The following is a 21767-nucleotide window of genomic DNA, read 5'->3' as shown; positions in this document are numbered from 1 at the left end:
TCCGGAGCCCTCCACCACGGCATCTCTCATAATCATATGGTGGTTTTGGGACGTTAAACCCCGCATATCAATCAATCAATCAATCAATCAATCAATCAATCAGAGGTTCACGGGTGGTCGAAATTTCCGGAGCTTTCCACCACGGCGTCTCTCATAATCATATAGTGGTTTTGGGACGTTAAATCTCATACATCAATCAATGAATCAGAGGTTCACGCTCAATAGCGCTGAACTGATAAAACACGTTTATGGGACATTGTCTGTGCGCACCACGTGAAAATCCGTAACGTTTGAATGTGACAAGAAAAAAAGAAAAACAAGCCTTCTTTTAAAGGCACAGCACAGTCACAGCGTGAGCTTGCGGAGTGGTCTTCACACAGGCTGCTGTGAACCCCCTCAGGGCGCCGGCTGAGGTACCCACTACCCGAGAAATCATAAGAGTTTGTGAAGTAGCTAAATACCCACCCAATGTTTCTAGGGCGCGCAATGATGTGCACCCTTACGCACCAGTGCAAGTTGTAGCTGCTGCGGTCGATGACACGCAAAACAATATAGTATCAAATATTTGTAGCTACAGTGGACGCAAGCTGTTGCTAAGAGGTACGAATTGTTCCTATTCGATTTTTAACTTTCCACCACAGAAGTCGTTGTGAGGGGCAGGATGCCTGTATTTTGTGGCTACAAGTAGCTCGCGTTTTTTAAATTTTTTTGCTGAAGAAGCTGTCATGACATATTCTTATAGAATTTCCTCGTGCGCTTGATGTCAAGATTAAAAGGGTTATGAAAGCGAATAAGAAATGCGAAGGAGCTTTTATTGTTTGAGGCGCCGGCTTTCATATTACCACACAGCGTATAAGACTCGCGATTGTTGAAGCTTACGAGAAACACGGAGAAAGGCTTTTAAGTTCAGCAGCATCCGACTAAAAGTAGCAGAGCGAGACCTGCGAAACGCAACTCGGATTACACCACAACTCCGTCCGCACAAGTGCGCATTATTGCACGTTTGCACCGGAGAAATGCGGCTTGCGTAACATGGCAGAGCAGCCCATTGCCAGGCATTACTCCAAAGGTGAAACGTCAGGGCAAAAAGCTTAATGTTCTTTCTGATGTTTGTTCTGACAGTATGTTCCTTCTTTCGTCGCTACTTTTATTTGTTCTGCAATAACAGTTACAGTCACTCGCGTTCTCTTCGCCAATACGTCAATTGGTTTGTTTATTTTGTTTATTTGTTTTGTTACTTGTTCCTGTTTCTATGCTTGCATGTGTTGGGGAAGGATGGGAGGAAAGTTTCAGTGCCTACAGATTCCCAGACAATTTCAACAATTTTATTTTTTGATAAAATAAAAACAGACGACACCTGATAATAAGGAACCATATTTGATCACAATCGATTTCCTCGGCCTTTTCTTTCATTCTTAAACTTTTCGCCCTTAGTCATACCTTTGTTCTACTTTTCTTTATGACCGAGTTCCATGCCTACATTATAGTTAGTTTCTTCAAACAGTGCCGTCTAAACAAATGAAGTTCTTCCTTCTGAAAAACAAGGAAAATGAAGGACGAACTTGCCTAGTTGAGAAAACATGGTTTTTTGAAAACGTCGTTCGCGCTGCAGCTTGAAGAGGTGTCGTCTATTTACAGCCCCTCGTTTTGAAACTACAAGTGAGACGAGAACATTATATAAAGCTTCAAGTATCCGGTATCAAACGAACGAAACATACTGTGAGAACGCAGTTCGTGTAATTTGATGGTTGTGCGTTCACATCCCAGCCACAGAAAGGGTGCTCTTCATGCACTTCTATTCTTTATAAATATTACAGCATCACCATCATATATATAGCATAAATGATGATCTAATATTTATGACACCATAATTACTACACTGCAGTCAAAACGACCAATAGTGTAATTGAAGTTTTTTGGTCCTAATTGTCTGTTTGGCTGATTTGATTACGTCGAAAAAAAAATGGGACCCTCGTAAAAAATTGCTCTTCTGTCAATCTGTGCAGTTTTTGACTCGAAAAAAAAAATGGCAGCACATCTACGGGGTGAATTATGGAGAGTGGGGCGAAGCATCCGTCCGTCCATTCGGTCTTGCTTCCGTCCGTCCATGCGTCCGTCTGTGTGACCGTCCGTGCGTCCATCCACCCGGCCGTGCGTGCGTCTGTTCGTGCATCCGTACGTTCATCCATGCGTCCGTCCATGCATCCGCCCCTGCGTTCGTCCATGCGTCCATCCGTCCATGCAGCCATCCGCGCGTCCGTCCATGCATCTGTCTCTGTGTCCGTTGGTCTATCTAGTCAACACTCCAAGTACCACCATGTCGCATCTTTTCATCATATATTCCTCATATAGATGCACCGCCATCCAGCGGACATGCCAAGGACTAAACGAGAGGTGGCACACGCACACTTTCTTACGGCTTGCGCTTCGTGTCTCTTCCCACCTTTAACTATATCGAGTTCATGGTTTATACTAGTTCACTGTATTCATGGCACTGCGGCCCAACGCTCGCTAAACCTTTCTACAACCAAAGAGGTTACACCCAGCGAGTTTAACGTAGCAATCCTTTTTTGTCAGATAGTGCTCAATGTGCATGCTAATGGCTGCTAATAGGGAATGAGAGACAGGAGAATTCGGCTTTTAGTTAACGCTCACGCTGCGAATTTTATATTGTTCAACAACTCACAGGAGAAATCTCCCACTGGCACCTTCTTGTAAATCGAAACGTAAGACTGGTTATGCACTACGGCGAGGGACGAACAGGTGCCGCTTTAAAGAGCTTCGCCCATAAAAAAACAAAAAAAAAATTGAGCCATCTGAAGCAACTTCATTTGGCGGATCCCGAGGGGAACGTACCCAATACGTTTTACTTGAGATTGAGAACATAAGAATTTCCCCGCGGTCATACCTGGAGGCAACGTGGGGAGCAAGATAAAAAGTCCCTAGGAAATTTTGCTGTGAACAAACGGAAATCAAGTTGCTATTTGTAATAACCCGAATGTTTCGCAAGAAAAAAAAAACAATCTACGGCAAATTTGATAGAATGACTTAGAATACGACATGCTCATCTTAAGCCCTACCCCTGTGTTGAATGAAATCTAAGTGATGATTGTGTGACAATTCTATTGCAATTACTTGCCTTTCAAATCGTCCTCAGGGGGCGCGAGCCGCGCTTCTCGCACACGTTATCATCAGGCGGTCGTGAGTGGTGGATGATGAGAAAGGAATCGCATTACGCGAAATAAATCTCTAATTTATACCGGTCCTGGAGCTTTTACGTAACACCGACATCTGCTGAGCAGCAGGGCTAGTGCGTTGAGATAAAGGTGGAGGCTGGCAGAGGAAAAGCTGATAGTGAGAAAGGACGTGCCATTGTGGTTAAAAAATTTTTTTTCGTACCTTTACAAGATGATGGGGTACGGGAAGCCTGAGGGTGCTAGCTCTAGCGATGCGTGATAGCAGTCACAAGGACAGCATACATCCCATTAATTACGAGCAAAATTAAATAGAAAAAAATTATGGCGACCATTGCACGAATGAATGCGATTATATGCCAAGCAAATGTACGCTCTCTGCTCTGCCCATGATACTCCGAGAGGCGCAATCGGCGTGATTAAGACATTATTGATTGGTCACTGCTGCTTCACCATCGATTGGTCACTGCTACCCAAAGGTCGCGGGTTCAATTTTGGCCGCGGTGGTAGCATTTTCAATGGAAATGGGCATACTAGAGGGCCGAGTACTTCGATTTAAGTGCACGTTAAACAGCCCAAGGTGGTCCAAAATTCCCGAAGCTCTCCCCTACGGCTTGCCTCGTGGCCATACCGTGGTTTTGGCACGTATAATTCCAGCAGGTAGTATTTTGACCTTTGTGAACAAATACGTGTACGTGGCAATCTGGGTGCGTTTCTACTTCTGTGCATAAAAGCGTTTTTTTTTTAAAGGCAACCAGTGCGTATTAGACGTGCGATCCTATCTACTGTTACTACATTTGGCCCGACAGATAGTCCGGCTTACAGTGAACCATATCACCGATTTGCAATAGGAAAAAACGAAGTTTCGGATCACCTGACTGTGAGGAAATGAACTCGGACTTGCAGAGTAGTGAGCGAGCATGGCTTTCTCGGCGCCGGACCCACAATTTCGGAGAAAGGCTGGTTATGCGCGCTACTAGATTAGCGATGTATACGCACGCATGATGCGCTTGTACTCGCTCAGCATGTCGACAGCTCATGCTGCGTCGCAATACCTGACTCTCAGTCGATCGCCTATGAAAGCTCGATGTCAAGAAGCACGTGGTTAAGTATACGTATCGTATAAAACATCAAGCACAACCTCGCAGCAAGGGACGCTGGGATTAGTCGAAACAGACACCTCCAGCAAGGACAAGAGGTGTCAGAAATCTTGTCTTGGCTGGACGCGTACGGAATTTAAAAGCACCTAAACGTATCTTGTACCTTCATATTTACCGTTTCTTCATAGCTGCAACGGATACCACGGACGATGTAACATAAATTGTAAATAACCAAGCAAGAAAATGTGCGCGTGCTAGTTGAACGATGCATTTGTAATGTTCTAGACTTAGCATAGTCAATCAACGCGACACTTTTGCTGCCCTACGTTTTTATTGCAATTTTAATAACTCGTATCTCGAAAATAGTGCCATCCACAAAACCATAATCAAGCGAATGTGCGTTGCAGTTCCACAAGCATAAACTTACGAACTGCAATATATGCCGTAGGTTAATCAGTTCAAAACCTAAACATTTTCTGTGATTATATCTTTTGATTTTTTGTACCAATAACGTTCACCTGTTTAAGTAATTCAGCTGAAAAAGAAGCTTTTCCTGTGGGAAAGTCTATATTGGCCAGACAGGACGTTGCACGAACGTTTGCGCGAAAGAACATCGCACTCCTTCACAGTGCACAACTATTAGTTAGCTGTCTAGCCACTGACACACCTCAGGTTGACGTGCCTCTTTTCAATAGTATATCTTCTATGTATTTCTGGTTTTACATCTGCGCTTCGTAATCTGTGTTCTGTAGTTTAATCATGCGTTTGAAATAAAGCTTTGATTGACAGAATGGGCTTATGGTTTCTTCTCTTACTGTCGTTTTATAAGTGGTCCACTGAAAAATCTCTATTGAAAACTGTCACGGGCATTTTCAGTCATTGAAACTGCCGTTTCATTTCCCATTTTTTCGCTGTCTTTTAGGTCCCCCTCATAGGACTTGTTTTTAACATTGGATAGCTGTCTTTCGTTAAGTTTGTTTTCAGAGGACGCTTCAGAAGCTATTTTATTTTTGTAGGGCGGAAGATGGCATAGGCTTTCATGCAGCCTTTCCGTTTCCCCCACCGCCTTTTGTTCAGGCAAAACTCAATTGAGTAACACATAATCAACCGCGATGCTCTGTGGTCTAATTCTGTTTGACGTATTAATATTAAGAGAAAAATAACTGAGAAAAGAAACAATTTTCAATCAAAACATGCATTCATCTCTGGTCTACGCACCGAAGTCGAGAGGCAGTGCTTTGGGCGCCGTCGGAGCAACTGAGTCCTCGCTGCTGAGGAACTTGTCTTCGTCTTCCTCCACGTAGGTTGCGCTACCATCTCGGTTGTGACGAGACTGCAAATCACAAAAAAAAATGGTGAGGGTAAGGGTGGTTTCAATCACCTGCCAAACAATGCCAGGCTAGCATTGCTCAAGTGCAAATTGCTGAGCAGTAGTTATGGGTACCGGCACAGGGTAATAATAATAATAATAATAATAATAATAATAATAATAATAATAATAATAATAATAATAATAATAATAATAATAATAATAATAATAATAATAATAATAATAATAATAATAATAATAATATTAATAATAATAATAATTGGGGTTATGATCCCAAAACTACCATATGATTGTGAAAGACGCCGTAGTGGAGTGCTCCGCAAGTTTCTACCACCTGTGGTTATTTAACCTGCACCTAAATCTGAGCACACGGGCCACAAGCATTTTCCCCTGTAATGAAAATGCGGATGCCGCTGCCGGGATTCGATCCCACGACCTGCGGTTCATGAGGTAATGAAACCGTCACTCGAAACGATAAGTGCCAGAATATTTGCCTATTGAATAAAACACTCAGCGTACTTTCTGTTACTTGCCTATGTACGTCTGTCTATAGGCGACGTATATCACGTCCCTATAACAATCATTTATGCATCGTGTGAAAAGCAATTCCACCATACATGTAACTAAATTTAAATAGTCATCAACTGGGTTAGAAATTCTAAAGAATAATAGTAATAACCATAACAATACTCAATATTTTTAAGTAAGGGATGACGTGTTATTCAAAAAAAGTAAACGTAGCCCAACCAGTACGTGCACACTGAGAGATATGGAGACAGGGGGCGAATACGATGCATCACATTTTTATTAGCTGCAATAGAGAAGTGTTAAATTTGGTTATTCAACGACGAGCAATTTCAAAGCTTCCTTTAAAGAGAAAAACGCAATAATTATTGTAATAAGAAATATAAAATACTTCTGGCAGGTCTATTCATCACAGCAAAACCAACACAAATACTCCTGAGTGAACACAATGTTCACTTATAAGTATCTGTGACGACTGGCGTTATAAAACTATATGTGCTGCGGAGCACGTCATGTTTTGTAATGTGCAATGATATTGCACAAAAACAAGCCTAAACTCGCGTTTGGGTCATACACCCATACGAGCTAGTCAGTAGGCACATGTAGAGAACACTTCATATCAGGTTGTCGACATACAGGGGACGTATCCTGATGATAGCTTTCGGGGTTACAGCTTTCAGTGCGCGCTGAGTGGCCGGTGTCCGAACCTCACGCAAGCAGCCGCTTCTATTATCGGACATCCGAAATTGCACGTCACGCACCGTGATAAGTCATTGGAGACGCGAGATTATGCGTCAGACAAAGCGACAATGTCGCAGGTCGCCGAAAGTGATGGTCGTATAGGTGCAGACCCCTGCGTATTTATGTAGGAAGCGTGTCATTAAGAACATATTCACTGAGCAGCACGTCGTAGTACTTGTCCTCCCTTCCTTTCTGTTTATTCGTGCGCTTGAACTGACAGTTATACCATGCATATCCAACTAGCCCAACTTTCGATTCTGTTACTTTTGTTTTCATTACCGTAGTATTTAAAATTATCTTCAGTGTTTCACATTTGTTTTCTGCAGAAAAGAAAACAAGGAGTGCCATTTCACCCCTATGATGATCGAAGCCAGCAAATTCATACTTAAACGACGGAAAGGGGGGTCTATTAATTAAAGCAATGTAATTTATTATCCCTATGGACTATATTAAGCGAATAAAAAGACATGTGCTCAAGGATTCTGTTGCTTATCTAGCGCATAGCGCTTATTATTTCGTCAACGGCGGCCAACGGTGGTCTTGAAATTAAACCACGTGGTACATTAGAAACCAGGTTATTAAGATAGAATAAAAATGACATGGCCTTCGTTCCTTATGCAGGTAGTCTCGTCCTTGAGGCCAAATCGCACACGACATTCTGCCACGTCCGCTAAATCCTACACAGTTTTGCTTGCTTTTACGACACGTTGAATCTTTTGGTCGCAATACTGTTATATCGGTCCAGTTATTCAGTTCGCCAAAACGTTTTGTGGCACCTTTTGTCCACGGACACTACCATCCAGAACCTGGTGAAATGAAGCTCCGATGTAAAAAATTAAAAAATACAGCTGGCACATTAAAATATATATCCTAAACTGTCTTCGTGATTATACAAGAAAAAAAAAGTGGGAAGGGAAGCAACGAAACATACCGAAAGGAGTGTACCGGGCCCCAAAACATAAATTGGAAACCAACGTTGTTAATCGGGTTGTTTCATGTAGCACAATGTGAAAGCTTCAAGTACGACATGAAGTTTGTACGCGGAAGTCATCGTTTGCACGTTTCATGACCAAGTCGCGTCGCCCATTTTTTTTACTTGCCTATTGGTGAATTTATTACTGCATAAGAGAGAAGACTGATAGCGATAGTCAGACACAATTGAAAAGCTATCTTCTGTCCATATACACCTGTTTGTTCTATTCAGCTTCAATTTTAAATTTCATAAAAAGGTGTTGAATCAGTGCCTTCATCACAAGCTTTTAACATCCAGGTACACATGGTAAACGTGCTGGTTTCAGTTTTCCCAGTAAAACTTTTATTTTTCCTTTCGAGCTTCCCTTGTTTTCTTTTTTATTTTAGTTTTTTCGAGATACTTTTTTTTTTGGTAGGGACCCGAATGGTGTCACATATGAGATTTCGTTTTCCATGTTTTCTATTCTGTAGTTCAGTACAGGGATATACATTCATTTTTTCGACTATACAGATGTTTTAAAGAACATCCTGCGACAGTAAGGCCCCTATCGTTTTAGCACATGAAATATACGCCAAGGCGGAAATAATCTGAACCAGCTAAAATGATATCATTGCACCTGATTAACAAAAGCTTGTGAATTAACTTTTTAATTATCTGTTTGAAAGCAGTTGTTGATATTTTAAAGTTACAGCGCATGACCGTACAACGCCATGCCTTGATCTCTTTGAGAGATCACAGGCGTTCCACATAATGCGATATATTCATTATTGAACTTTAAGGGTTATATTCAAAGTGATTGCACCCGGCGCGCAAGAAACGCGACCACTCCCATGACAGACCGAAACTATCGGCGATAAGTAAGTGACGAACTCTGAATGAAGGCGCTTTAGATGTATCAGTCCGTGAAAGACGGTAAGTCATCTCACTTGAACTAACAGATCATTCATAGCATTGCGTGTGCTGTTTAGAGGTCATACATTTCTTTTGAGCTGTGCCCAAGAAAAGCGCAACGTCAACCTTCTCTTTCTATTTTAAGCATAAAACTGGGCAACCACTGCGGCATTTTTTTAGACAGGCGAAATAGTTCCTCAGCTCAAGAAAGAAACGGACAGGCACCGTCCATTGCACGCGGACATTAAGCTGTCCGCATATCAGAATGTTTGCCGATTCTCCTGACCAGATTCTGGCTCACTCCAATTCTTCACCTTCACTCAAATTTTGTGACTTTCTTCTCACGTGAACATTTGCTCTTACGTAACTGAGAAGGCGCGTTTCCTGCGCGCCAGGCATTGTCAGCTTCTGACATCGCTCTTAAAGTTCCATTACAAATGTCTCGATTCGCGTGTCACTTTTGTGATCTCTAAAAAGAATAGTTAGGCATAGAATGTCATGCACTACAACTTTCTATAGTATAAACAACTGCCCTCGGGTCAGCCATTAAAAATTTTAATAACGAGGCTTTATTATTTTGCGTCCACGGTGTCTGTTCAGCTGGGGCAAACTACTTCCACTTCCACGTAAAGCTCACGTTAGAAAATGACAGGAGTCTGTCATATAACTTTGATAAAAAATATTTTGTCTATACAAACAATGCTCAGCACGAAGCAGTTCTGGTGACGTTTTCTTTTGCCGTCTGGTCCCAGCGTGACACATGTTACCCAGTTTTTCCACTCGAAAGCTTGACCTAAAGGATCAGCCTTTGGCTGATCCTTTAGGTTAAGATTTATTAAACTTTATTAACAATGCGATGTAAATAATAGGGGTTATGGAGGCCTGATTAACGATCATGGTTACCGGAGTGATGTCACGTCGAAGGCTTAGGACTGTATAGGCTAAACAAAATTAAACGCCGAGTGAACGGGATGATTGGCAGAAATGTGCAAAAAAAGACAAATCAAAATAAAAAAAGACGCACGGCCTGAACCCATAAGTGCAGTTACTCGCGACGCCCCTTGTCAAGCGTAGCTTCGCGAGTATCCGACGACACAAAACAGGACCTGGCTCCTCTTCATCGCTGCAATATTTTTATATATCTACCGCTTGACGCAGTACATCTTTAACTCGTTTTTCGTTCCGGTTGTTCTCCCTTTCCACTCGCTAAGGACGTCATCGTCCAGTAGTATCGAAATTAAAACGGGCTCAATCGGTCTGAAAGAGATGCGGATCCTTTTAAGAAGGCAGAGCTTATATGGAAAGGCTCCACCTTGGGAGCAATATAGACGTCAATGCAAGCCGGCTGCCTGTCGGATAGGCATCAAAGTTCACCCGCTCTTTCGCTATCCTCCCTGTTCTGTGTTTCTCCCGCTTCTCCTGTCTCGCTGCGAGTTTCTCTTTCTGTCAAACGCATTCCCTTCCACCCCCCACCGCCCTTTTTTTCCTTCATCGTCGCGCTGGGGATTTCACTTGGCCTCCCGTTATCCCCTTTTTTTGCTGCTCCACACTGCTCTTTCGCGTTGTTCTGGGCACGTTTGTTACGGTTTCATTCCATTTTGTAACTATTTCGTCTCGCTCTTTCTCATGCCGTTCTAAGTTCTTACGCCACCGCGTCGCTGTCTTGTTAACAGCGCAGGCACAGCGACCAATCGAGTTTTATCCGTTCCCTTCTTGACTCGTTTATCTCGCTTCGGCTGCACGACGATGTCCCACCTCCAGAAGTCAACCTTCCCCCCGTACGCTGTGTCTGTCTGTGACTGAAAGCGCAGCGAAGACGTCGAATTCTTTTCCTGTCGGTTCCCCGAGATTGTCCCAGTAGCACCCTCTTACTTGGCACTCCTCCGCTTTACATTCTCTATTTCCATCCTCTCCCACTCTTCTTTTTTTTTTATGTTGACTTCGCTGATGCTGTATTGCCCTCGTCGGGTGATTCCTGACGTGTAATCGTCTCGTGCTCGCTTTCAACTTCTATCGCACGCCCAGATTCACTCGGTCATGCCGCAACGCTTTTGCCCGTCGAAATCAAAGGAGGCGTGACCCATTAATCGTCTCCGCCACTCGAGTCATACGGGTACGCGATAACGCAGCCTGATTTGTTTTCAGGTGCGTGCGGCTGTCCTAGCGTTTCGTCTGTGTTCGTGTCCGTGTGTGTTTGTTTTTAACCACGTCAACACGTATATGGGCGGCTGAAATCGAAGTTCCATCTCTTTAGAACTATGGCCTAAGAATCAAGATTGCTGAAGTTTTGTGTGCAAGAAAAATGGTTTTATTGGAAAGAACGCCGTAGTGAGGGACCCAGAAAAAATTTCAACCACTTAAAGTTCGCTAACGAGCACCTAAATATAAGCATACGAGTGTTCTCCGAATTCCGCCTCCACCGAATTGTGACTGCTATGGTCGGAAATTGCCCCGCCGCGGTGGTCTAGTGGCTAAGGTACTCGGCTACTGACCCGCAGGTCGCGGGTTCGTATCCCGGCTGCGGCGGCTGCATTTCCGATGGAGGCGGAAATGTTGTAGGCCCGTGTGCTCAGATTTGGGTGCACGTTAAAGAACCCCAGGTGGTCGAAATTTCCGGAGCCCTCCACTACGGCGTCTCTCATAATCATATGGTGGTTTTGGGAGGTTAAACCCCACATATCAATCAATTATGGTCGGAAATGGAACTCACGCCATTTGCCTTAGCAAGAACAAGACAGCGCAATCATGCACAGTGATCCTAAGGTAGACTGCTTTGAAACGTTGTTTTTATCAAAAAAAAAAAGACCGAGAAATTTATCTCAAAATTACTAAAGAGGCGATTTTGGGTTATCGATCTGGGCATCACACTTGCTTTCAGAAGGTGTGGATGAGTTAACACCTAATTTTTAAAAAATCCCATTCGTGAGAACGACTATACGAGTTATATTACTGCAGTTCAAGCTCGGCGACATATTATAACATGTAGTTATAAATAGAAGACGACACACTTCGAATATCTAATTCAGGTCTCCGATCTCATATTTCAAGTGTTTTAGGAGTGAATGGGCAGGCGTTATTAGATCACAAATTGCCACATTATTACGTCGACACAAGAAAGAGTCCTGACCTGTGCATGTGTGTGCGCCAGTTCGTTAACGAGGCTCCAGACCCTTCTATTGTGCCCCGTTGGTCAATGGTGCCGGCAACAGCATTCCTGCTACAATGTGACGGCGAGACTCTGAAGAATCGCCGCAAGGGTCGTATGGTCACGCTATATGGATACCGCCTCACGACGACTATTTGTTGCTTGCCATCGCGAGAGAATGCCCTGTTCCCTGGCGTCCCGTTAATCATCACGGGGACTCAATCGCGGGTAAGGCTTCGTATGACGAGAGACCGCAGTCGTGTGCGTGTGTGTCCTTGCTCCCTTGCGCAAAAACCAAGAAAACAAAGGCCGAACGAAAACGGCGAGTGAGCAATCACTTCCAGAGTTTCACTTAACTATTTCGAAAATTGCAAAGTTAATCACTCTCTAAAGGCACATAAGACACACGCAAGTGCGAAGAGGTGCGTAAAGGATGCTTCAGCGCATAAATAAGCAAATAACGTAAGATACAATATTACGCAGCGAAATAACGAGCGAGTTTTGCGCTGCAAGATAACAGCGTCATTCGATGTCGTACAGAAATTACTTCTAATACGTTTTACATCCGCTCTCGGTTATCATTTAAACTGCATGACACCAACATTAACGTAAATGAGAGATAAGCAAGAGTGGTCTCTGGCTACAGTGGCCAGTGAGAGACTCAAGGACGTGAAAGTAGAGAGGAAGGGAGGTTAATTACGAAGACAACCTGGTATATTACCGTACACTGGGCTCTATAGAATGCAGCAGCTTAAAAATAAGAAGGCAAAGAGAAAGAGAGACCAGGCACACCATCCCAGTCAGTCCATGCAAAAACTAAATAAATGCAGTCACCATTGTACTGAACAGAATCATTGTTAGTGAGTGCGTACGCCAGCATAGGTTTTGACTATACTGCAGGAAAGACAGCACCGTCCACCAATTGCGTTTTGAATGACCTTCCAACAGAGCGACCATGCACTTACAATTAAGAAATTTTATAATAATTGTCACTCTTACATATCACTTCACGCAGAACACTGACACGTGAAAACTTCGATCTCAATAATCAGAAACATTGATTTTAGTGACCCGATGGTGTGTATTTAAAAAAAAAATTAAACATGCCGATAAGAGGAGAAGGCTATAAAGGCTGTTAATGTCGCTTCCAAAACTTAAGCTTAAAAAAACGTAACACTACAATAGATAGTGGTGCAGCGTGCAAATAAGCTGAAAAGGTACAACGGTGCTATATATTGCCCCGCCGCGGTGGTCTAGTGGCTAAAGTACTCGGCTGCTGACCCGCAGGTCGCGGGTTCGATTCCCGGCTGCGGCGGCTGCATTTCCGATGGAGGCGGAAATGTTGTAGGCCCGTGTACTCAGATTTGGGTGCACGTTAAAGAACTCCAGGTGGTCAAAATTTCCGGAGCCCTCCACTACGGCGTCTCTCATAATCAAATGGTGGTTTTGGGACGTTAAACCCCACAAATCAATCAATCAATACAACGGTGCTATACAGAACGGCTCTAGCCTCTCGGGTGCCTGAGTTTGCTTCTAGTTCACCACAAGCCTTCATGTCAGGAAGAAAGTCTAGTGGGCGAGAAAGCAGCGCTGCGGCAACAAAACCACACGTGACGTTACAAATGCATGTGTGGCATTTGAGGTGCTTTACTAAGGAACACTTCGTACGAACGCGCCAGCGCCGCCACTTAGCAAATACACCAACAGTGCAGCGACGGCATCGTGGGTGTCACACTATCTATTTAACAACTAGACGTCACTCCTCCGATAGGTGTGCTCACTTGGGCTCAACCTCTTTCTGGAAAGTTCTTTATGTTTTATCTGCAGCATCAAAGTTTCCACTCTGGAAGGCAACAACTATGCACACGCAGCACTCATGTGCAGCTCATTTCACATCTATCGAATATTACAGATCAATAAATGGGCAGGTTACCTATGCTTATATTACACTCCCGAACATTTTTTTCAGTAACAATTTCGTAGAAACAATGTCTCCCCGAATAAGTAGATAGTAACTTTTGTAACATTTCTCGCCACAAGTCCCACCAGGTGTTCTTGCTTCATAGCTGCAGGTGGTAAGTCGTGGCACGGTGAAATCGAATGCCAGACATGGTAGCCGCGTGATGGTATAACCTTTCGTTCTTCGCACATGCGTGCATAGTTCATGTTTTTGTTGTCATAGATGAATCCTGCCACTCGCTGGCTTTGTGGTGTGAACGCATCTTCTCATTAAGAACAAACACGGTGGGTGGACCCGATCTTCGCTGCAGGCGTCTCCCAATCAAATTCATTGACGTGCGAAATCTGCTACAAGCTCGTTGATTTTGATAAGGCCAGAGGTCAACACTTGCTCATATTGCCAGTGTGATTGTCAAGCGTTTCATACGATGGATTCCAAGCAGTACTTTCTTTGCATTTAAAATAAATTGTTCAGCTTGAACCATCTGAGAAGCTCACTGTTAGTCTGCCTGGTCTTGATCTGCATTGGAGTTAAAAACCACGTCAGTTTAGTCTCAGTTCTGATGGCTTAATTACTTAGATTTTAATTACCTTGACACTGAATAGTTCTACCTTAACCGAAAATGTTGTATTACCAAGGCATTGTTTGAGCTTTTTACGAGGGTGTAAGTATTGTTGCGAAATTAGCAAAATTCTCATTTAACACGACCCTCGCTAACAAGGTCTTAACTTCATTGATTTTAACTAGCACTGACCTGATTAGCATCATCGTGAGGGCTACCATTGTCTTAATTAGCTTGGTATTTTCACACGGCTTCATTGCCGTGACCTTAGTAAGATATGACTTAATTAGTTCGGTATGGGCGTGACTTGGCTAATTACCTTGGTATTGACATGTCTTGACTTATTTACCTTGGTATACCACCCAGCGAATCAGCTTATCAGCCAAGGGCACGTGCCGGGGAGTGAGCACAGGATGAAGAAGGGTATGAAGAAGACAATTGCTGGCCGACGAATGCGCTATAGAATGTACAGGTCAACCTTGATGATTATACACGTGGCCTCGGTGATTCGCTCCAGCTGCGTTGTAAGGCGCTTGGCTGGAACTAATCCCAGAGGCCATGGGGTTGATTATTGTAAAAGATTCTTAGTCCATACCTTAAACACTTCAAAATGAACTTAAACGATGCGTACCTCTACAATTTTTTGTAAAAGTTTCTGACACTTTGCTCGCATGGGTGCACTTCTGCACTTTAACGACAAACCAATGAAACAAGATGCTTCTGGTTTGAAGATACCGCCAAATTATGTCGACCACCCTTGACGTGACGCGGCGTTTCATCGTAACCTATGAAACGCAGCGCACCCTGAGGGGGGGGGGGGGGGAATTGACCTATCAGTACCGTTAGCTCGTTAAAAAAAGGATCGCTAGAGCACGGAAAGATCCCAAGTTTCGTCAACTCAGGCCATTACGTATAGCAACCCAAGAACTACATTTATCAAATTATCTTATCTGCAGCTGCCCTCCATAGCGCGGAACACTTTAGAGAGCCAGGCTGTCGTATGCTGTCGTCGTCACTTGGCGTAACGCACGCTAAACCACATACAGCTCGCTCCATATGCTCGCTCCAAAGATGTCTTCTTCGTCTTGTTCTTCGATCGCCTTGATGGTAATATTAAGTACTGAGCACTTTAAATAAAACCAAGTACAAAAGTAGAAGGCAAAGAGATAGCAAGTGAAAATAGAAAGACGGATAAAGAAAGGAAAAAACGACAGGTCTGCGCGGAAGGCGCAGCACAGTCACTGCGAAAGCTAGAAGAGCGGGCTTTCAGAGTCTTTCAAAACACACCATGGGTAACTATGCTAAAAGCACACTTGCTTGATACCCACTAGGGCATTAAAATAAAACTTTAAGGGTAATAGGCCGGCATTCGCTATGCTATTTTTTGTCATTCTTCCGAGAAGCGTGGTATCCGCTAAACTATTGTGAGGAATTTTGTGCCAATTGTTCATGCAGTGGCTGATGACGATGAGGAATTATGCCTGAATTGGGTATGCGCCAAATTTAATGGCTGAACAAAAACAAGCTTTTGCGATGGGTTCGAGCATTGGACGATCCACTCGTTACGTTATTCACATTGTGCGACGACTTCTTGTTTTCGATGATTTAAAACGCTTTATAAGTCGTATTAACGCGATTGCTTTCCCGATATCAAGCCTGCCTAAGGCAAGTTTGCCAACATGTCCCAAGCACCGGCGTGACTCAGTGGTAGAAAACTGGGCTGGCACCCAGCGGGCTCGGGTTAGAGCCCCGCTGTTCTATTGGTACTAGCTTTTTTTTTTCTAAGTTCGCGCGATGTGGTTACGGACACCGGCGGCGGCGGCTGCGGCAGTGCTGGCGGGCAACTACAGCGCTGCGCGAAAACCGAGTTGTGATCTCATTACAATCTTCTCTGTAAAAAATAAGAATAGAAATAATGAAAACACAGAGACAACTGTAAAGCATAAAAAAAAGAAAAAGAGGAAAAAGCAAGAGATCCCCGAAAAGAGAGAGAGAAAGACTGCCAAGCTCCGCACCTCCTTGAGACTTGGTACCACTAGTGGGAAGCTGTGTCAATTTTGTTTTTCTGTATGGCATTCACTAAATGAGATGCATTAGATCACCCGCCTCACGTTACATCTTGGTATTATGCGTGGCCCGAATTTGCGTTCCACTTAACTTTATTTGCACGATTCTCAGAATACAAGCCGCTCCCTTGAGTAGCCAGAGTTTGCCCCCTTACGGATGGCATTCATTTTAATTGAAACAACTACCGGAGATCCACACACTGTGCAAATGTGCCTGGTTGCTATCTGTAAAGATTTCTAAAAAGGTTTTAAAGCGAGCTATTCAAGAACGTCGCGTAGCTTGGTTTGAGTGTCTGTGTTTGAAAATTCCTATTAAATTTATCTCATTGGAAATGAAGAAGCGATTTTACTACGGAGTTATTAAAAACAGGTACGCTTCGCTTTAAGTTATTGACATCGGTGGCTGCCCGTCCATTAATTTCCCCAGGAGAATGAAAAATATCAACCAGTTCTCAGAATGTCCTAGCTGGCAGGCCGATAATGACATTTAGCATAAAAGAAGTAGCTGCATTGCCACGCAAGTATTCTGAAACGCAGATACTTTTCTGGGTGAAGATAACAAGAGAAAATTCGATGCCGGCGGTGGCCAGTTTCATTCGTAATCTAATAGCGAAAAAATCACACGACGCCCAAAACGAAAAAAAAACGCACTATATCGACAGCTGCTCCTGGTCTCTGTCATCGTGCCAGGAGCACATAGTTTGAGATGCCGCGTCTCCTTAGACGCGTCCGGCTGCTGTTTTCCCGATCAGTTCACAGGAGAGGCATTGCTTCAAATGGCAGCAAGCAGGCGCCATTTATTTCCCTTCGTTGTCATCCGAACGCAATGCACAACTCCGCCGCTGTCTTCCTAGCCGCCAGCGTATACCGATAGCGCGGGCGATCTCGCTTCCATTGTTACAGATCGTTGCCGAGTCGTTGTTACCCAGCTGCGGTGAGGTTTCGTTTATACCGGGCGGCGACGAGAATAAACGTCGCCTTTGCGCTTTCGCCTTCGTGTGCCATTTTTTTATGGTATTCTATTCGGCATAGTTACACGCTCTCCTGTTGCGCTGATCGTCAACAAAAGGGGAAAGACCGGCCGTTTGGCTTGCAAGTAAAAGAGACAAAAAAATGATGGAGAAAGCTTACCGATTCGGCGACAACAGACCGAGGTTGCAGCTTGAATAAAAAGCGGGCATCAGAGCTTGCGTGAACGCTTCCGCATCGCTATCCCTTCTGGACCGTAAGGTGTGTGCAGCAGAGTGACCGGTACAGCTCCTTTATTTTCTTTCTTTTTTTTTCTCGCCCTTTTCCTACGATAGCAATAACCCGCATTTCTTCGGTCGTTTACATGGCAGCGGTGTTGTGCGCAATCCTCCTGGATGCTTTGCATTTTTGTCGTTGCAATTTAACATCACGTAGAACTTTTTTGGATTGACACAGCGTGGTCCCCGTTTCATTATTGTGCTGCTTCCATGTTTCCTGTTATTTACACTACAGATGTTCGGCAGCCTGACCGCTTCTACTGATCACCTCCTTAGCTTTCCGTACCCATGCTTCGAGTTGCTTTGTAAAAAAGTGATTGACCCCCTAGGGTTCTTTAACGTCCACCCAAATTTGAGTACACGGGCCTACAGCATTTTCGCCTCCATCGGAAATGCAGGCGCCACAAATCGATCCAGCGACCTGTGGGTAACAGCCCCTAGATCACTGCCGCGGGGCTTTTGTAAAAAAGTGCTGAAATTTACCGTTTAAAAACATCAGCTAAACTAGAGAAATGAGGACACCAAAAAATTCAATTTCAAATGAAACTTGCGGTGGGCTACAAAAATAACCAGTTCCCTAACAGCGCTCAAAAATTCTTTGCGCGTCAGTGATGAATGAATGCAAACAGAAGACAGTTTTTTTAAAGCAGTGATTTTGTTGAGTACAAGATAAGACCCGAATGTCCCTTTCGGTAAAGCAGTGTTTCCTTAATTATTATGGTGCAGACACAAAACTACAAAAAGAACTAAGGTTTCGCAATATGCACAAAACACTAACAGCCCTCACATATTTATCGTGCTTTTGCAAGCTTAGCAAATGCCTAGGACGCTTCAGAGTGCTAAAAGCTGATTTTAGAGTGTCACCTACCTATTGCCGCAAAATGAGATATTCAGTTCGACGGGTGCCAAACGAAAACTAGAAGAAAAATAATATTGTAATTTCCTTCGCGACACCCAGGGTGATCTTTACCAACCACGTTTTATAGGAATTAGCCCCGTGTATTGCTCAATATAATAATCTCATTGTCGTCAAGATAATCACCGCCATATTTAACCATTTAGCACAGAATTATCACTGCGTCGTCATCTTGTAACGGATTTCATTGCAGTTTATTGTTCCCTGTAGTACTTAGGCTGCCAAGAAGAAGGATAACGCATTGAAGGAAAAACATTATCTGTGGTCGACATACCACAAAATATTGCTCAAGAACATCACGTTAGAAATTTAAAGTGAAAAAAGTAGCGTAAGCTTTACGCACCAATCTAAAACAAATAGTGACGCATACTTGCTGATTTTTATCCCATATAGCTTAGGTGAACTCGACTAGATCAGGAAAAAAGCAGAAAGATTGAAAAGGTGCATTTGACAAGCAGGTGGATGGATGTGCTAAAGAAAATCGATGACTGGTCTGAACTGGAAAAAAAACTTGTCTGAGCGAATTAGACAGGATTTGGCTAACTTGAAGAGATAGTTTGTGAGGCAGTACCCCACCTTATTAAAATGAACGGAAACCACTATAGCATGGCATGCGCAACGAGTCTAATGAAGTAAAAAGAAAATTTGATAAACGAAAAACGTTCTGATGGTCTTACTACTTTAGATGAGTCCACCTGCGAACGTCCATGAGTTAACGTGTGCTCTGAAAAGATCTCTGCTTATCTTCTGATCGGAACTCTCGGGAAAACATGTAGTTCACCCTCTGATCTGAAATTGAGCTCGAAAATATTTTGACACATGTGAACCATAAGTAGCAATCAGTGTAGTAGCGACCAGTGTAGCAGCTGCCAAGTTTTCATAATGAATCTATGCAAACTAGCCCACCCTTCAACGTTTTATCCAGAAAGAAACAACGCTTAGGGTGATGACGCGTTACGGTCCAGTTTTTGGGTGGGAGAATCGTATGCTTGCCTCTCGGCCCACCCCTTTCTTCCCTTCGACTTAAAGTGCTGTGTTTGCACTCACGAGGCCACATCTTCTATATCTCTTCCTCAACTATCTCTCTTCCTCTGCTCATTTCCTCATTTCCCCCAAGTGTCGCTGTTGTGGGGCCTTCGTCTGAAATATGCTTGGGGGATGTAGGACATCACTGCTTATGTATACCTGAAGGATAAAAACAATAGCCGGAAGTTGGTAAGGCAACAAAATCCAACCGTAAGGTATCATATGACAACAGTGTGGTCCCTATATGATAACTTAGAAGGACATTTAAAGATCTTTGTAACATCGACATTGAAATTAAGATGTGCGTTCTGGCGAGTGCAATAACGAGGAGCGTTGCACATAGCACTTGCGTTCTCCACTGTTCGACATTGCGATAACCTGCATAAGAGCGCCATATACCAGCAACTAGTTAATTTTACTTAATTATTTTTTAAAGTTTCACTTCTAATCTAACTTCACTGGATGCTCTCTGAAGTAACATTAAGAAGCTCCGGTTTTTGTGATAGAATGCAGTTGGAAAAAAGAAAGTGAAACATTCAGTTTCTTGAGCACAAAGGCGCAGCTTTCATCACTTTTGTTATACATCTCAGTCGGAACCGCAGATGGGTTTCAGTTGCATACTTTAAGAAGGCGAGAAATTTGAATTTTTGTTTTTGCGAGTAAAGCGAGCTACACAGTATAACTGTTCGATGAAGCGACGATGCATTGTGATTGTTTTTACATTTCAAGAATGTTTCTTACGTTTCAAAATGACACTTGCTTTACCTCCGGCATCAAGCTCTGTTTAAAGGGATATAAACCCCCACAGAAGAGGATTGTATGAAAAAATGCGCCTACCACATGCCTGTTTCTTTGCTGCTGAAATTGAAAAGTGGTGGCTATTTACGATGACTAGCGAAAAGTTATTTCTTCTTGATGACGCATGTTTCAGGTGAATACCAGGGCGGGTGATAAGTGGAACTCATCAACGAGGTTAATGAAGAAATGAAGGAGGCAACAAAAGAGAGAATGCAATAACGCGCACCAAAAAAACGACAAGGAGAAATTTGGTAAACGCTCTGTCATTAATGAATCGAATAAGTAAACTGGAGACACATGTTTAACTTCCAGTAACAGCGCAGTTTCGGAAAAAAAAAACAATCTGGGCCTATGTTTCGAAAACTCCACAAGTGCTACAGCAATTAGTAAAAATGAACACCTGAAAATAACAACAAAAAAACCACACAGAAGGCAGCGAAGAGCTTGTAGTGCTCTTTCTCTCTCTCTCTCTCTCTCTGTCTGTCTGTCTCTCTCTCTCTCTCTATGTGTGTGTGTGTGTGTGTGTGCGCGTGTGTGCGTGTTTGTGTCTTCAAAAGTACCACCGTGAATTTCGCCCCTGTTTCAAATTATTGCTTTCTTGTTTTCTTTCTTTCCTTTTTCTTGGAAGTGCCTATTGTACGTGATGCTCTTTATACTTACCTGTAACAACAAGTCCCTGACTTTTGAGCACACACTGTATTACTGCACCATATCTGTACATCCTTCATAATCTCTGCCAATTACTTCTGCAGCATTTAGGCTCATACCCACGCTATCATTTTTAGTCAACCTAAAACACCTCTGATGAGCTCTAGTCATCTCACCAATTACGGCGTTTATCAGCAGGAAGCCTTCGGCGCGGCCTCTCAAGGCTGAATCAAAAGGAGAGAAAAAAAAAACAACACTTCTCACACGAGCAAAAAGTTTTGGGGTCCTTATCGTGCGGTCTCTTTCGTTTCCAACTGATCCTATATCAATATGTACAGAGTGCCTCGATCGACCTTTGAAAAAAAGAAAAAGAAAGAAGAGAATAAAACTGCCCAAATACGGGTCCGCGTATGTTGCTGGAAGCTCAGTAAAGAAACTTCGACTAGGTTTTGATTCTCAGAAAAAAATTTTGGACATGGTAGAACTGTGGGCATGTTGGTATACTTAGTACGGCGTAGGCGCAGGCCGACGCCAAAGAAAAAAAAAAGAAGCGACTGCAAAACAGGCTGATTTCTAAATTGGTTACAAGTTAGCTTCTTTTGTTAGGGAAAAACGCTTAGTTATGTGCGAGCTCAGTGGCTAATG

At 43.3% G+C, this 21767-nt stretch overlaps 1 protein-coding gene across 2 annotated transcripts in view; it reads right to left on the bottom strand.

The window, feature by feature from the left end:
• The window catches only part of LOC119161340 (follistatin-related protein 5), a 434331-nt gene that overhangs the window by 121273 nt on the left and 291291 nt on the right, over positions 1–21767 (bottom strand). For both annotated transcript variants that reach the window (XM_037413760.2, XM_037413761.2), the window contains exon 3: positions 5513–5627. In XM_037413760.2, coding sequence (XP_037269657.2) covers positions 5513–5627 — 115 coding nt within the window. The remainder of the gene's footprint in view (positions 1–5512; positions 5628–21767) is intronic.

Source organism: Rhipicephalus microplus, chromosome X, assembly GCF_043290135.1.
Source record: "Rhipicephalus microplus isolate Deutch F79 chromosome X, USDA_Rmic, whole genome shotgun sequence".
Taxonomy (NCBI): Eukaryota; Metazoa; Arthropoda; class Arachnida; order Ixodida; family Ixodidae; genus Rhipicephalus; species Rhipicephalus microplus.
This window is presented reverse-complemented; position numbering and strand designations above follow the sequence as displayed.